The sequence below is a fragment of the Stegastes partitus genome, unplaced genomic scaffold (assembly GCF_000690725.1).
Source record: "Stegastes partitus isolate 25-593 unplaced genomic scaffold, Stegastes_partitus-1.0.2 Scaffold242, whole genome shotgun sequence".
In the NCBI taxonomy this organism is placed as follows: domain Eukaryota; kingdom Metazoa; phylum Chordata; class Actinopteri; family Pomacentridae; genus Stegastes; species Stegastes partitus.
In genome coordinates, this window is record NW_007577973.1 from 238019 (window position 1) to 254253 (window position 16235).

At 40.1% G+C, this 16235-nt stretch overlaps 1 protein-coding gene across 1 annotated transcript in view; it reads right to left on the reverse strand.

Annotated features, from left to right (window-relative positions):
• Positions 1 to 629: 629 nt before the first annotated feature.
• The window catches only part of LOC103357258 (voltage-dependent calcium channel subunit alpha-2/delta-4-like), a 76072-nt gene continuing 60466 nt past the window's right edge, over positions 630 to 16235 (reverse strand). The window contains 11 exon segments of the mRNA XM_008281737.1: positions 630 to 739; positions 1538 to 1653; positions 3086 to 3203; positions 3381 to 3401; positions 4623 to 4678; positions 6234 to 6286; positions 7003 to 7078; positions 7195 to 7265; positions 14564 to 14626; positions 14719 to 14763; positions 14874 to 14888. Coding sequence (XP_008279959.1) covers positions 630 to 739; positions 1538 to 1653; positions 3086 to 3203; positions 3381 to 3401; positions 4623 to 4678; positions 6234 to 6286; positions 7003 to 7078; positions 7195 to 7265; positions 14564 to 14626; positions 14719 to 14763; positions 14874 to 14888 — 744 coding nt within the window.

The window sequence follows — 16235 nt, forward strand, 5'->3', positions numbered from 1 at the left end:
TAGTTAAGTCGTGGCCTCGCATTACTAATCTGAAGAAACAAGAAGTTGTGGAGCAAATTTCACAGTGCGGTCAGACCAGCTGTCGATTAAGGATAACGGGCGGACTTGCATGAAACATGGAGCATTTTGGTTTGATTTGATTTGATTTTAACCTTGGAATGAACTACACCGATATCCTGCGATCTCTTGCGATGAAACACCGTGTGAAAATTATGTCATTCCCACGCATTAATAACTCATGGCCACGATTTACAAATGCATGGGAACGAGTTATTTTTATTTCTTATCGATGTCACCAGACAGACTCCGTAGCAGAAAGTTGTAATATTGAAGTAATTCATCCATACATGCTCAAAACAGAGAGTGATTCTGAAAAGAATAATGATGCAGAAAGTCCCACTCTGCTAGCTGACAGAATTGGTGTCTTAAATTTGTTATGAATGAAACCCTGGAAGTCTGAATGTTTTGAAGACTGTCATCAGTGCACTGCAGTTTCGAGGTGGAAATGATCAGCTATAGTGTTGACTACTTAATTTACTCATGCAGCCTAGAATGAGTTTTTTCATTCATCTCACAGTGTAACAGTGTGTTTTTATTTTGTGTTGTGAACAGTTCACTCTGTAATGTGTTCACAGTGTTGAGGGGGCTGGACTGACCTTTGGGTGGTAGGCGTGGCAGGACTCCGGACGCCGCCGCACCTTCTGAGATTTCATCCTGTTGCACTTTACTGTGGCATTATGTTCACAGATGTTAAGGAGGACAGAATGCTCACTACTAATAAATGAGGCTTTTTAAAAAAAATTGTAATACTGCTTCTGCAAGGAGAGAAAAACGTGGAAGAAAAACCCAGATTACATTCATTATTGAGGAGTCTCGTTAATCTGAGCTGTAGTCCTCATTGTTGTTAACTTGTATTTTTACAGACATTTCAATCTGTAATAGATTTGAACACACAGAGCTAAATAAATGAGGCAAAGCTCATAATTTTCAGTGTACCTCCAACATCCAAAGGCATGTGTTCATGTTCATGGACCAATACTGGTGCTATTTGTGCGGTCTGTAGTCTATTTAAAAATGCATTTTGAAATTGTAATCTTACTAAAAAAAAAATGTTTTTAAAAATATGAAAAGGTAATCTGATTAGACACTGTGTAAATTCAGGAGGCCATTACCTTTTTTTTTTTTTTTGTATCCTAATCATGTAACACAGTGCCATTTAATCTGTTGTTCTCCAAACTTGAGTGTAAATCTAAAACCCAGCACTTTGACTGTGAACACACAAATATTTCTCAGCAACAGACGCTCTTAACTTCCTTTATAACTATCTGTGGAGTTACATGAGCACATTGCGATGCAGTGAGGAGCATTTAAATGCACTGCTGACCTCTGTGTGAACTGAAAAGCAGCTAAAGAACATAAAGTATCAGCACAAATGGAATTTTCCAAAGTGAACCACGTGGTGTTGTCCCTGCAGACAGACTGCCTGTCTACATCCAGCAGGGGTCAGTGTTGCTGTTGTTCGACAAGGGAAGGATATATTTGATCTCTTTGGGTTCCAGCAGGATGGATCCATACTGACGAGAGCAGTCACAGTCAGCCTGAGTCACAACCAGAACCAAGTTACTGTCAGGAATCTGCTGCACCACAAACATCCTGAAACGCAAAAAAGGTTACAGTCAGTCACTTTTTAGCACTCGGTCATTTCACTATTAGTTTAACTTTTGCTCAATTGCCAAATTTACAATTATCACAATCACCTGTAAAGATTCACAGTAAACTATTAACTGACTGTCAAAAGAACTATCAAGCTAATTTGCAGGTAATAAACCCATTTAGATACATCCATTCATTGACTTGCTCCATACATTTACTCAGGGCCTGTATGGGAGCGTGGTCACCTGGTGACATTGAGATATACAGCAATGTGTCATCAGCATAACTATGGTAATTTATTTTGTTGTTTCTTATAATATGAGCCAGTGGAAGCATGTAGATGTTAAACAAAAGAAGTCCCAGGATGGAACCTTGGGGAACTCCACATGTTATTTTCTTCTGCTCAGATTTAATGTTGCCTATTGACACAAAGTAGTCCCTGTCCTTCAGGTAAGAAGCAAACCAATCTAGCACTGTGCCAGAGAGAAACTCTGAACAGAAACTCCTTAGGAGCAAGTTAGCTGTCCAAGATAAGTTACCATGGTGATCTAGCAGGTTAAAGAAGACCTTTGTGACATTGAAAGAGGTCAGGAATTACACTCCTCATAGATGCATTAATGTCACTTAGTGGTGTAGTGCAACTCTCAGTACGACTGCGTTCCTTCACTTTACAGTGTAGCGCCATCAAGTGATCGTGTCAAAACAAAACAAACCATCCATAAACAAACAAGTGAAACTAATTTTATTGCAGTTTTACAATTACAATTTTGCACCAAGTCCTGAGTGTATACATTTAAATTTATAAGAAAAAAATGTCAAACTCCTCCTTCAAGCCATGTGGTGATTATAGGTTTCATCTCCAAAATGCTTCATCTTAAAGTCACTCTATGTAGACTGCCTCCTTACGTAGTGAAATTCACTTTCTTCATGTGTTGGCAGAACAGACTAAAAAAATGTTGTTTTCCAGGACTTTGAACCTGAAATGCTGAAATCTGAGTTTGCTGTGGGCTAGTTAATGCCAAATCTGACTTTGCATCAAAGTTTGCCTTTTAAATCTTTTATCTGGGGTGGATGTAGGTTCGTCAGGACATATGTCTCCTCAAAAACGTGAGCATGTGCTGGCAACTTTTAGTACCGATCACAAACTGCTTTTATTTGTGTTTACCACAGCCAGCAAAAGCTACCACACGGTGAGAGAGACAAAAGTGAACATGACAAAAATGAAACGAGGGTCAGGCTGCATAAGGTCAGTAGGATGAATAATACTTGACAGTGTGTATGAAGAGGTTTTTAACCAATTATTCCAGATTAATCCCTGACTAACATGTATGCCCACAAATCGGGTTTCAAGAGAGCAAAACATAATCTGAATACAGAAGTCTGTGTAAGTTAGAAGTTAGAAAATGTGTGCGTGTGTGTGTGTGTGTCATACTTTTGGCAGCGTCCACACTTGATGATGCTGTTGGCCTCTCTGATAGACGGGTCGTACATGAAGCCAGGGTACGCTGTGTCGCAAGGTTGTAGCGCCTCCACCTTCTTCTGCTTATGAGCTGAGAAACACACACACACACACACACAGATATTAAGCAACATTTCTACACGTGATTCTTTCTTTAATGTTCATTTTAGTGTTCATCCCAGTGTTACACAGTGTTCTGAGGACATTTGCTCTTTAGAAATACAACCCCACACACACACACACACATATGCAGAAATGTTTTACTCACATGTGTGATAGCCAGCTTTAGCTGGACGGATGAAGATGAGCACAGAGAAAACACCAAGGTGATGATGGTGAGGGTGGATGATGGAAGATGAGGATGATTGGCATGTGGCAGTTGTAAATGAGACATAAAGGAGTTATATTGTGAATGATAAAAACAACAACAACAACAACAACAACAAACATGCATGTTTGTCTGCTCACAGCCTCTCTGATAGAAATAACTTTTCTAATGTTTTTCATCTATCTTTGGTTTTCCATCTCTTTATTCTGATATGCTGTTGTTTAGTGAATGTTTGAAAGTCAGTCATCATCTGTGTTCTGTGCTCAGGCCCTGGAGAACTGACATTGTTAATGACAAAGGAGTCATATTTGAATGAAGGACGCAGTGACAATGGCAGCAGTTCAGCTGTTCACATGCTTTCAAAATTATGCCTTTAAAGCCCTCACATTCCAATTTAAGGATCAATTCAAAGGTCTGGTCAGGCCCATAAATATTTGGACATTAACACAAATTTCAGCATTTCAGCTCTGTACACCACCTCCTCCATTGTGGTGGTGTACAGAGCTGAAAAGCTGAAAATAGTATCAATGTCCAAATATTTACAGACCTGACTGTACATTTTACAAAGATGGTGGTGATTTTATAGATCATTTAAAGTTTATGTTATGTACATAAATTGACCAACAAATAAAAACCAGATGAACACATTTAGATTTAGCTCTTTAGCTCTACTTGGTCATCCTAAATTGAGAGAAATTAAAGACATACTGAACTAGAATAATGACTCATCAAAAATCAAACTACAGATATGTCAGGCTTGAGTTACAACTAGTTGTAATTCAGCTGCAGATACTCAAATTGTAGATATCTGCAAATATATCTGTATATCTGTAATGAAAAACCCTATACAAATGAATGGTAGAAGTGACTTCATTTGTCCTGGATGATGTGGAAATCTAAAATGTTCTTTTTGACTAGAAACAACTGAATTATTGAAATGTCCAATATATAACAGTCTTGCTGTCAAATGTTAAAACGACTTGCCATTTAATAGGCAATATGAAATATCTCAACAACATACTTGTTCAAAAGTAATTGGATCATGAGATTCAGGAAGTGGATAACTAATAGCTCAACAAGCACACACAGACTGACTGTGTGATTTGACCTTAATGTGATTTTGCAGTAAACCACCGCAGAGGCAGAGCAGACCTCAGCCTGATGAGCATCGTGACATCTTACCGTCCACAAAATAATCAGAGTGCCAGAGACCACAGAAGTTAAAGTCCAGCAGGAACCTGACAGGAGACACAAACCTCTTGTTCAAGAAAACTTTCATCATAACCTTTTTAAGAGCAATAACATATTGTAACACTGTTTCACTCTTCACAGCCCTTTATGTGGAACAATCTTCATCATGTAACACTTCTTTTTTCAACAACATTTGATCCTGTCGCTCCTCCAGTTTGCAACAGCATCATTTTAAGTTAGTTCAAAATACTTGCATCATTAACGTGACATTGTCATGTTTAAGGTATCTAATAAGGACAATCTAGATACCTGAATGGAGGGAAATTAACGATATGTTGAACGAGAACTAGTCATAATTAAACTGCATTTATTTCAAACTGGAATTGAAACTCCAGTGCAAGTCATAATTCAGGTTTAAAGCTCTTGTAGATCAACAACAAAGTTTAACCCTGTTCTCATACAGTTCTTTATGTTCAGTAACATCATGTGAACACTGGTCTTTTCTCTTGATAACCTTTTGACTGCAGTAACAGAAATGTACTATTCTACCATAAAAGTACGATTCTACACATCATGTGTGTCCTTCAATTATCCATCGTGTTGTAATTGTACATATCCATATGTACATTCGTCATGCCTTGTACTTTGTCTTTATTATACATCTGTTACATCTTTATTTTTAGCCTTATTGTACTTTTGTAAATCTTGCTTCTTTCATCTCTCAACTTTATCCAATTAAGTTCACATAATCTTATCTTATCTTATCTTATCTTATCTTATCTTATCTTATCTTGTGACAAAAAGAGCATGTAACACACAACAACAGACTTTTTATTCAGTGTTTGCTGGTTCAACTGCTGTTTCAAACAGGAAACAATTAGGAAACGTTAATGTAATATGATAAAAACCAACATGACCAGTGACTGATTCAAATCCATTGTAATCGTTATTAACTGTAGGAGAGAAAGGTTCCTTTTTACCTCTTTGTATCTTTGAGAAACAGAAAGTATGCTTACAAAGTACAGATCTAAAGTGTTTGTAGTTGACTTCTATTTTTACCTTATACTTCTGTACTATTCTATACAATAAGTAAATATTGTATGTTCTAGTCCGCTACATCTCTTTGAAGCATTTTTTTTTACAAGCTATAGGGCAGATGAATATTTTACATACAATCTATATGATGAGCCTATGCTTCACTAGATACTAAATTATCCTATAAATCAGTCCTCCTTGTTATGAAGGATACCACATTTGTGGAGAGATGTTTTGTTATTCTTCAGAGACCATTTTTTTCAGTTGCTCTTTTCTGGAGGGGTTCTGTTGCTCTACAACATACTTGGTCAGGTCATCGTTTTCCTTTTCTTCCTCTTTGGAAACTCGTGGTTTTGGCAGTGTGCCTTCACTATCGTGCTGGAATATTTCTGCCAATCCTTTGCAGGCTGGGTGTCATTTTGTCAGCCACTATCTTGGTACATCCACAGATATTCATGGTGCCAATTATAAATGTAGTCTCTCTTCACTGTCAGGACTATGACTTTTAATTAAATAGGTCTGAGTATTCAACTACTAACCGAATAAAAATCCTTGGTTAATACTTACATGAGTGCATTGGAGAAGAACCATCTTATCAGAGCCACAATGCCATAGAATGGCTGTAGGAGGAAAAAGGAAAACAAGAATTAGATACTTTTGGTAGGATTTGGTGTGTTTTTAGTTTCTAAATATGCGTATTATCAAAAAAAAAAAAGATTCAACCCTAAATTATTTCTCCATGATGTGAGAAAAACGACTGTGTTTGTTTGTTAACAGCATAGAGCCAATAGATTTTGGCAAAATTTACAAAATCCAAAAGCCCTGATCAAGTAACTTTTTACTTTTGGCATATAAAGTAATAGAATTTAAATAAAAATCTCCCATCCATTATCTATACACTGATTAATCCTCACTAGGGTCATGGGGGGCTGGAGCGTATCCCAGCTGACTCAGGGTGAAGGCAGGGGACACCCTGGACAGGTCACCAGTCTATCACAGGGCCACACTTAGAGACAGACAACCAAGCACACTCACACCTATGGACAATTTAGATGTTTAGATGTTTTTTGGACTGTGGGAGGAAGCTGGAGAACCCGGAGAGAACCCACGCTGCACGGGGAGAACATGCAAACAGCACACAGAAAGAGATCCCAGGCATCCTCAGGGGGACACGAACCGGGGATGTTCCAGCTGTGCGGCAACTGTGCTAACCACCAAGCCACCTTGCAACCCTAAATAAAAATCAAAGATTCCAAAATGATTTTAACTAATTTTTCTAAAAGCTGAAGCTCTGTTGTTAACAGTGACTGTGTTAAACTGCAGTAATGAGACTTACACTGAGCAGAGGACGAGCACTGCTGGCATGATGATGGCTGTTCTTACACATCGCCTGGTAGTCAAACAAAGACACTCTGCAAACAAACATTAAGGTTACATTCATAAACATCTGTAGAGAGAAAAGGCTCTTCAAACTTCATGGCATCTTCAAAAGTAAATTTTTCAGAAAACGTGTCTGATTCAGACATACTTCTTGTACATTTCCATCCTGATCAGCGATGCCATGACAGACCCATCCACCTCGCCAAAGAAACGACCGACCTGTAGAGGGCGTGAAGGCAGATATTTTATATTACAATTCATAAGAACCTCAAAATGGTCAAAAGTAAAACTGACAATCAATGTGAAACACAAAGTGAAAAACAGTCTCCTGTTGACAAGTCCAATGTTTTGCTGATCAACCCTTACCTCCTCCCTTGTCATAATCACTATGGTCACAATGAAATATATGTATCGTCATAATAAGCTACAGCCTGTGTGGTGATTATCTGGAAAGACACTGAGTTTTTCACAGGACAGGAAAAAAAACTACAAGCTGCACAGAGATCAAAACCAAAACCGGTGCTCAGAAGCTCTACTTGACAACATGCATGGTATCTACAGCTGCTGCATGGTACTTTTCAGCAGATGGATACACTGTCCTTAGCATGGTATTCCCTCTAAAGTCACATATTTTTGTTTGTGTGTGGAATAAGGTGTTAATGAGAGTCAAGGATGTTGGTAATCTAGGTTTCTGAACTTTAGGCAAAGCCAGGCAAGCTGTTTTCCCTCACCTCCATTCTTTATAATAATATAGGCCAGCTATACGGCTCTCCTGACTCTATATATATATATATCTAAATGTTTGTAGTGAGATGTAACAGAAGAACATTTTAAGTCCTCAATGACATCATCCGCACTACAATTCATCAATCTGTGGAGGAAATTACTCTATAAAATGAAACGTTGTAGATTAAAGAACACCAGTAGGTTTGAGCAGGAATACAGAAGAAAAGGAATGTTTCAAAGTTATTTTAAGTCATTAATGTGTTTGAGCGTCTGCAGTGTTCTCTCTGGTCCTCAGCAGCAGCAGCAGCAGCAGAGTCTCTGAATTATTAAGAGCGTTTTGTCTCAGTGGCTCTGTTCACGTTTACAAGCTGCTCTCTGCCCACACTTCATCCTCCTCCTCTGAACGGGATTTTCCCAGCAGCCTCTCAGGGCTCGCAGGTTGCTGAGTGGTAGCGTCAGATGCTGCTTACACTGAAATTTGACCTTCTGTTTTCCTTACAGGAGCAGCTGCAGCAGAGGGTAAACACACTGGAATAAACAGAAAAGAGAAGCAACACAAGCTCTAGGAGCTCTGCTGACGCACAGCAGCAAAATCAACTGGGGAAAATTACAGTTCTCCTTAATGTCTCTATGCTTAAACCAAAACCATCCATCCATCCATCCATTATCTATACACCGATTAATCCTCACTAGGGTCATGGGGGGCTGGAGTCTATCCCAGCTAACTCAGGGTGAAGGCAGGGGACACCCTGGACAGGTCACCAGTCTATCACAGGGCTACACTTAGAGACAGACAACCAAGCACACTCACATTCACACCTACGGACAATTTAGAATCACCAATTAACCTCAACATGTTCTTGGACGGGCTGCAAGGTGCAGTTGGTAGCACTGTCGCCTCGCAGCAAGAAGGTTGTCGGTTCGCGACCCCCGGTGGGGTCACCAGAATCTTTCTGCGTGGAGTTTGCATGTTCTCCCCGTGCAGCGTGGGTTCTCTCCGTGTTCTCTAGCTTCCTCCCACACAGTCAAAAAAACATGTTGAGGTTAATTGGTGATTCTAAATTGTCCGTAGGTGTGAATGTGAGTGTGCTTGGTTGTCTGTCTCTAAGTGTAGCCCTGTGATAGACTGGTGACCTGTCCAGGGTGTCCCCTGCCTTCACCCTGAGTTAGCTGGGATAGGCTCCAGCCCCCGCGCGACCCTAATGAGGATTAAGCGGTGTATAGATAATGGATGGATGGATGTTCTTGGACCTTGTGGGAGGAAGCCGGAGAACCTGGAGAGAACCCACACTGCATGCAGAAAGATCCTGGTGTTAACTGGCGACCTTCTTGCTGCGAGGCAACCGTGCTAACCACAGAGACACCTTGCATTCAGAACTTGTTCAAAGAAATGAGAAACTGCTTTTCTGATATGCACACGTGACACAATGGCGTGAAGATCGAACAAGTAGTTTTGAGAATTTCAATTCTGATCTGAGAAATGTACCAAAGTGACTGAGAGAAATTGTAAAGCTCCAACTATAGGTTCTAACTATACCTGTATGTTTTGGGACATTGTGTAGAGATTCCTTCACCGATATTTCAACAACCAACAGATGGATTGTCATAAAACTTAGCAAAGACATATGGTCTCCAGAGGATGAATCCTAATGATTTTGCCCTTGTGTTTTAATCTGCCATAAGAATATCTTTCTCTTTATAGCTTCTGTCCACCCAGTGGTTTAATTTTCTGCTGTGTGATGAACATTACAGCTTTGCAGCGTTGCTAACATGGCTTCAGACTGTTAGTCTCGTTGATTTCAGGACATTATTAGACATTATAAGTTGTGTTTATTAGCCTAACGATTTTCCGGCCTGAGGATGAACAGTAGCCTCCTACAGCAGCTTTTCAGACAGGCTCATTGATCACACAAACATTTCTTCTGCACGTGCCCAGCGCCACCACTAACAAGCCTTCTGTTTTGCTTGGCACCCTGCTCACTATGCTTCCTCATGCTGACCTATTTCTTCTAGTCAGCACTGACTTAATTTCTCTGCTGATTAAATATTTACCATGCCCTGAAACGCACTTCGAGCTGCACCTTCACACCATAGCGGCTTCAGCTCTAGGGAGGATTCTGGGCATTTCCACAAACTTCCTGCAAAGCCCCAAGATCAGCAAAACATCGAGGAAGCACTTCATCATAATATCTGCTTAGTAAGACCACTGGGAACACTGAAGACATGCAAATAATGAAAAATGAGCTCCTACACCAAGTGGTTCTCGCTTTAAGGTTACGCTACACCAGAATGTTTTGCTGTTGTGTGTACAAGCTAGATCTTCAGTACTGCCACACTAGCACTTGTAGTATTCATTGGAAGATATACAATAAAGAAACAGAAATAAAAAAAAAACAAACCTTCTGGAGATAGACTGTTCCTCTCTAGGGACCATGATGTAAGTCTGTCGCAATGCGATTGATCAGATATTGCACCCAGTCTCATGGCATTTGCCACAGTTAAACCTGGGGATAAAGGGTGTTGTGTGCTAAAGACTTTAAGCACTCAGCTTACCCCCCACCTTAACTCAGCATATCTCAGTAACAAACGACCAATGACTGTCAGGAAGCATGTGCTCACAATCTTTGTTCACACACAGATGAAGCTTCCTACCATGGATAGTAGTTTCACCTGATATAAGTCCACTATGAGAGTCGAGGACAGCTGAAGTCCAGGGTACTCCCTGATAGGACAATGTCTGTAAAAACTTCTCAGGAATGGCTCAAGGAACATAACCAAGAGCCCAAAGCGTTGAACAGGCCTTTAAACTCCCCAAATCCCAATCTGTTTCAGCATTCACTGTATGTGCCAAAAGATGTAGAGACCCCCCGCCCCACGACCCACAGGACCAAAGGGATCCACAGCCACTGTGGTCTGTGTACTGACAGTTCAGAGCTGTTGCAAAGGGAACCTACACAATATCAGGCAGATGCTTTAAATGTTGTGGCTCATAAGTTTATGTATTCAGTCAGCAGCTTTGTACTTAGACTTGAAACCGATTTGTCCCTTGCAGCCTTACGGTCACAGGGCCAGTGCACAATACCCACACCTCATCCAGCCTCAGCAGAGCATGCCGATGGTCACTGAAACTATTTTGCAATGCAAACACCACAGATCTGACAACTAAAATAGCAACAGAGCAGGAGCTGTAGGACATGAACTGGGTCTGGCTGTTTGTATTTATGGTGGCATGGTGGGCTCAGGATTAATGGTTAGTAACATGGCTCTTAACAGCCTGAGTTAATCCAGAGTTAAAGAGCAGCTGTCAGATAGACAGCAGGCTCATAGTCTCACCACATGCAGCAAGATCCATCACTTTAAATTCAGTTAGCCATGAATGGAAACCAATTCTGGCCAAGAAACCAAAAAATGGTGAAAAAAACCCAACACAACTTCTGTAAGAAATAAAATGGAGATATCTCAAATCAAGATTTCTCTTTTCTTAATTATAGTCAGTCATATTTGAATGTGACATTTTCTAGTGAAAATCATTGTAAATGTAGTCATACTAATCATATTCACTGGAAGACTGACACATCCTGACTACTGCGCCTCAAATACACTGTTGTCCATAAAGTTGGATTAAAATACATATATATATATTTTTACCTCTTCTCATGAAAGGATTGTGACAATGTGATTAACTCTTGATTGATAAAGTGTATATATTATCAAACCTTTATTGATATCACATACACATACGATACATATCACAGTTAAATGTAACCACAATTAACTTTTGCAAACTGTGTATTCAGGCTTAAACATTTGGGGGTATTGAACAAGAGGATGAAGGGTTTTGATTCAATTTTTCAGCCTTGGCCAATTTAACAGGACACACATATTTAAGGGGATTCCATACATTAGAATGTTTAATATCACTCTTTCAAATGTCACTCAGTCACTAATATTGAGTATGGCAACCTCTGATCAATGACATCATAAGACGTGGTGACATACTGTCCACCAGCTTGTGTCAATGGGCAGGAAGTCCCACTTATCAGTCAGATCCCGAAGCCAGAATTCACCTGAGTAGCTGGGACTCGGTATGTAATCATTGCACCTGGTCAAAGTGATTACTGATGTGTAGAAATAGAAATACAAGGAGGAATGTGTCTGAAAACAAAAATTATTCCAATTTTATGGGCAACAGTGTACTTGCTGGTCTGGTGTTTGCGTTGGCCGTCCAATGACATGTGTCAAATGATGCCAGCTGGCCAATATGTACTGCGATCAAGTTTTCTCAGAAATCCTTAAAAATATATCTTTTATCCACAACTCAAAATGCCCTTATTGAACACAGGATCGGAGTTGAAAGAGAAGTTATTCATTTTCTCAAATTTAAACCTAGATTTTGAGTCATTTGCATGAAAGACAAAAAGCTGTTTTTAACTCAAATACTGAAAATGTGTCATAAATGTACGTCAGATTTATATAGAAAAAAAATAACAGCTTTTAAACAGATTTTTTCAAATATATTCTAATGCCCCATTTTTAATAAAGTTACAGTGTGGGGTTTCGGTCAGTAGTGGTGCTAGGGTTCCATATTTTCATTACTGGGTCATTATTCTTTGTATCATGCAGCCTTGGGAGGATGCATGTTGGCAGCACGATTCACATCCAGCAACAGACTTTGCGCTATTTTAACAATCAAAATATGGCTCACCATATGCACCACCGAAAGCAGGGACCTAAGTGCATCTAAGTCAAGTTAACACCTTGGGAAAGCACCTTGAAAGGAGATACTGAAGGACTCTTTCAGACACTGCAAAGCTGTGGATTTGTGTGACCTCGGTCCAGATGTGTTAAATCTACCATGGTCCATGATATTAAAGCTCCACCCCCAGGCAGATGAGGCGAGCAGGTGCAGCAGCTGTTATATTCACTGTTAATGCAGCACACACACATTAATACCCGAACAGTTCTCAAATCCTGTGAGCCATCCAGATGTTGTTTATGAGCACATTAAATGATCCACAGAGCTGTCATGAAACTGGAAAATTATCTCCGACTACAGGTCTGACAGACGGGCAGCACCACTCTCACACCAAAACTCATCACAGTTGTAAAAAGATTCAGCTTTCTGACTCCAATTAGGTTAAACCGAGAGGGCCAAAGAGCATTTAAACATTAATTAACCTAGGACTCAAAGGACCCACTTTTTCTTCTGTTTGCCAGATCTTACCATCAGTACTCAATGGCCCTCCTTCCAGACTGAGATTCTCTGTTAATACAAGAAAACCAGGGCATAACAGAGACTTAATTACTTTGAAACTTTCTTGTTGGTGCCTTCAAGTACCCTAGGGCATTAGAAATTCTGGTGTACGCTGCTTCACAACAACTTTTTCAGACAAAAATCACCAAATTCCCACAATCCTTTTCTGGATTCAAATGACCTAAAAATGAAGACAGTATAGTACTCTGTAGCTCTTGGCTCACAGAGATTTAGAAATTGTCCTCGTTCATTACAACAACCTCACTTTAACTGAAAATATTGACTGTGATGTGCCACCACTGGAACCACTGGCTGTCCGAAGGAAGGAAAATCATTACAATGCTGATGGATGATGTGAAGAATGGCTGGCAGTGATGCACTATGGAGTTCATACAAAGTGTGGTTAATATAACACCCAAAGCCAGTCGTATTGTTCTCAAAGTGAACATGACTTCTTTTAAATGGAGGACTTCGAAATCAGATTCATACCAGCAGAGCAGGTCCTAATGATTGTTTGTGGCAACTGTCAATAAAGTTAATAACAATACTCCACAACAATGTTAATAATCTAAGTTCCGAACAATAATCAGTGTTTTTGTGCTGATAAGTTAAGCATCAGTGCTCTGAACAGATTCAAACTAGTTTTTATGTTCCAGATCTGAAACAATTCATTAAATATTTTGTATCTGTTGATCAGAGCCGACACCATATACCTAAATAATACACATTTCAAGTATTGTAGATTAGCTGTAGTGTCTGGTTTACTGCTTAATACTTTAGTGACCAAAGGAGATGTTCACACATGGCGGTGTTATTGTAGCAAAACTATTTGTAAATGTGTATGGAGAGTTGTGTGTCTGCATCTCAATCTGTGTGTCTGCAGTGAAACTTGTCAATGTGTAAAAACATCTGTAAACGCGTAAAAAGAAATTAATAGATGAAAAGTCTAAGTATTTGGCTACAAGTGATGGAAATACAGACAAGTCACCAGTTACAAGTCATAATCGGCTGTCTTTTTACACATGACTTTTGCTGCATTTCTGCTGTGAGAGATTCGTATCTCTAACTTGCAGGGTTTCTTTGCCCTGAGCTCAGGCTCACAGGTTCGTACATTCTGGGTGCGTGCTATTCTGCTGCTCTGAACCTCAGTAGTTATGTCGCCTGAAAGCCATCAGGGGGTGCTAACCCCCTGATGGCTTTGAGGGCAGGCGACATCAGTATACAAGTTAAATTTGATAAGTCTGTGGGTCGCTGAGCAAAAACTTTCACGATGGCAATAAGACCTATACTTGACCACATGCTTTTAAAAAGTGTGGTGCTGCTCCTTTACATTCGTTGCCACCGTGTGTGTATAAGACAGATGTCTGACATTATAAATTGTTTCAATGAGAGAATATTATAAATAGCATATGTCCCTTTAACTTTAGCAATGATGATCAGTCCGCAAGATTCTTGGATCATGTGAGGTGGTGAAGCAGTTTTTAAAGCCACAGTGGTGAGGTGGGGAGGTGAGGTCAGGTCAGGTGAGGCATCTTACCTCATTCCTCTCTTTAGACAGCACAATGAAGCCGTTATTGTCGACCAGGTAACAGCTCAGATCCTGAACAGGGAGCAGTAGAAAGAAATCAGGCTTTTTCCACACGATGGGCTGATGATTGGTACAAAGTAGCAGACAGCAGGCTGAGTACTTACAATGCTCTCACAGCTGAGAGGACACACACCTTCAATGTTTGAGCACTGAAAGGAAGAGAAAGAGGGTGGAGGGAGAGGCATACGTCAAACCCACTGTTATGAAAAATACAGAAAAATAAGATTATGAATGAAACAGTAGTTCAGTGTTTACTTACATCGGTGTCGCTGGGCTGCAACAAAAACAAAAACAAAACATGAAAATCAGTGAGGCATAAAGGCAGCAGTAATGACAACTATGTAGCCCTGCAATAGTCGCCAGTCTACTCACATTCACACCTACAGACAATTTAGAATCACCAATTAACCTCAGTTGTTTTTGGACTGTGGGAGGAAGAGAACCCACACTGCACGAGGAGAACATGCTACACAGAAAGATCCCAGGCGTCCTAACTGGGATCTTCTAACTGCGAGGCGACGGTGCTGAACACTGAGCCACTGTGCAGCCCCAAATTACCTCACAGCAAATTCTAAATAATTGCAGACATATCAACAATATAGCAGCCTCACATTTGCCTCCGGCTACATGTAGCCTGACCCCAGAGGAAACTCAATCTGTCGTGTATCAGTGAATTTAAATATATGACCAACATGTTTGTGTTTAAAAATCGATCTACTTTCATAAGTTAACCTGTCTGTGACAAAAAAGAAAACCTTTATAACATGTAGGTTTGCACGGATGATGGCAGACTTGGCTGAGCTTGCTTGAAAGATCCCTTCAAATTTGCTGAAATTGTCACAAACATCATCTACTTATATAAAGTGTGGTTGTATTTTAGGTTCCAGTCATCCATTTGTATCAGGCTGCACATTAGAAATGCTGACAGCTTCAGTTCCTACCTGGCAGGATTCATTTTTTTCAGTTATAAAAATGTGACAGGCCATATTTCCGGGTCCTGTTTTGGAGGTAAGAACTCCCCCTCCATAATACAAACTCCTCTGAGAGTGAGAGAAGCAGACTAGTTTTCACACTGAATTGTAGTTTTTACTGCAAGGAAATAACATTGTGTAGACCGCACAAACTGTGAATCAATGGAAGAAGGATCTAAATGTGTTGCGTAAGTCAGATGAGTTAATGTCAGCAGTGAAGCAACCTTGTAAATACATTAATCCAGCCTGTCACAGCTGTCAGCTCCCATTAATAACGTTACATACTCCATCAACCTCTACAGGACCTCTGCACACATTCAGCTGCAGCTCTGCTTCTGCTTCACTGAACTGTAGGAGACGTTCAAAAGGTCAAAGACGTGCGGCGGGTGTGTGAGTGTGTGTTGGTTGGCCTTGGGGACAAATTTTGTGAGAAGATCAAAATTTTGAAAACTGTTATATAGATTAAATAATACCTAATTAGATCCTCGCCATCAGTGGGGAAAAAAAATACAACAGTTAGTCTGTCCTGAGGGTGGCGCCAAAGGAAAGTTCATGCTGTGGCCCAGCTCAAAGGGGGTTTTGATCTGTGCTACAGCCATTTTAGGACATCTCTTCTCTTTTCAGGTTCATCCATAGACTGTATAAAAGAT